The 905-nt window shown below is 71.4% G+C and overlaps 1 protein-coding gene across 1 annotated transcript in view; it reads left to right on the forward strand.

Annotated features, from left to right (window-relative positions):
• The window catches only part of LOC119588222 (pollen-specific leucine-rich repeat extensin-like protein 3), a 3,194-nt gene extending 2,426 nt beyond the window's left edge, over positions 1 to 768 (forward strand). The window contains exon 2 of the mRNA XM_037936923.1: positions 79 to 768. Coding sequence (XP_037792851.1) covers positions 79 to 768 — 690 coding nt within the window. The remainder of the gene's footprint in view (positions 1 to 78) is intronic.
• The last annotated feature ends 137 nt before the right edge of the window (positions 769 to 905 follow it).

The following is a 905-nucleotide window of genomic DNA, read 5'->3' on the forward strand; positions in this document are numbered from 1 at the left end:
CATTCCCCTCGGCCCTCCCTCCACCCTCCTCCTCCCCCCTCCGCCCCCTCAGAACGCACACCCCCATCAAAACCGAAGCAATTCACGCCCATACCGCCCCACCTCCCGACGCCCATACCGCCCCACCTCGCTACGCCCATACCACCCCACCTCGCGACGCCCATACCACCCCACCTCCCGACGCCCATACCCCCACCTCCCGACGCCCATACCGCCCCACCTCGCGACGCCCATACCGCCCCACCTCGCGACGCCCATACCGCCCCACCTCCCGACGCCCATACCGCCCCACCTCGCGACGCCCATACCGCCCCACCTCGCGGCGCCCATACCGCCCCACCTCCCGGCGCCCATACCGCCCCACCTCGCGACGCCCATACCGCCCTACCTCGCGACGCCCATACCGCCCCACCTCCGACGCCCATACCGCCCACCCCCCCCCCACTCCGACCCCCCCCACCTCCCGACGCCCATACCGCCTCACCTCCCGACGCCCATACCGCCCCACCTCCCGACGCCCATACCGCCCCACCTCCCGACGCCCATACCGCCCCACCTCCCGACGCCCATACCGCCCCACCTCGCGACGCCCATAGCCGCCCCAACCGCTCCCGACGCCCATACCGCCCCACCTCCGCGACGCCCATACCGCCCCCCTCCCGACGCCCATACCGCCCCACCTCCCGACGCCCATACCGCCCACCTCGCGACGCCCATACCGCCCCACCTCCCGACGCCCACCCCTGCCGCTGCGCCATTGCCTGCTAGGTCGTGGCCTCCTTGCAGTCTGGCGGGCGTCCAGGGAACTGCACGCCAGTCAGTGAGGCGAAGACGGCGCGTGGAACTCACCTTGGCGACCTCCACCTGAATATGTGACACTGTATATGTGTTTTTCAGGGGTTGTG

The sequence above is a fragment of the Penaeus monodon genome, chromosome 23, assembly GCF_015228065.2.
Source record: "Penaeus monodon isolate SGIC_2016 chromosome 23, NSTDA_Pmon_1, whole genome shotgun sequence".
NCBI lineage: Eukaryota > Metazoa > Arthropoda > Malacostraca > Decapoda > Penaeidae > Penaeus > Penaeus monodon.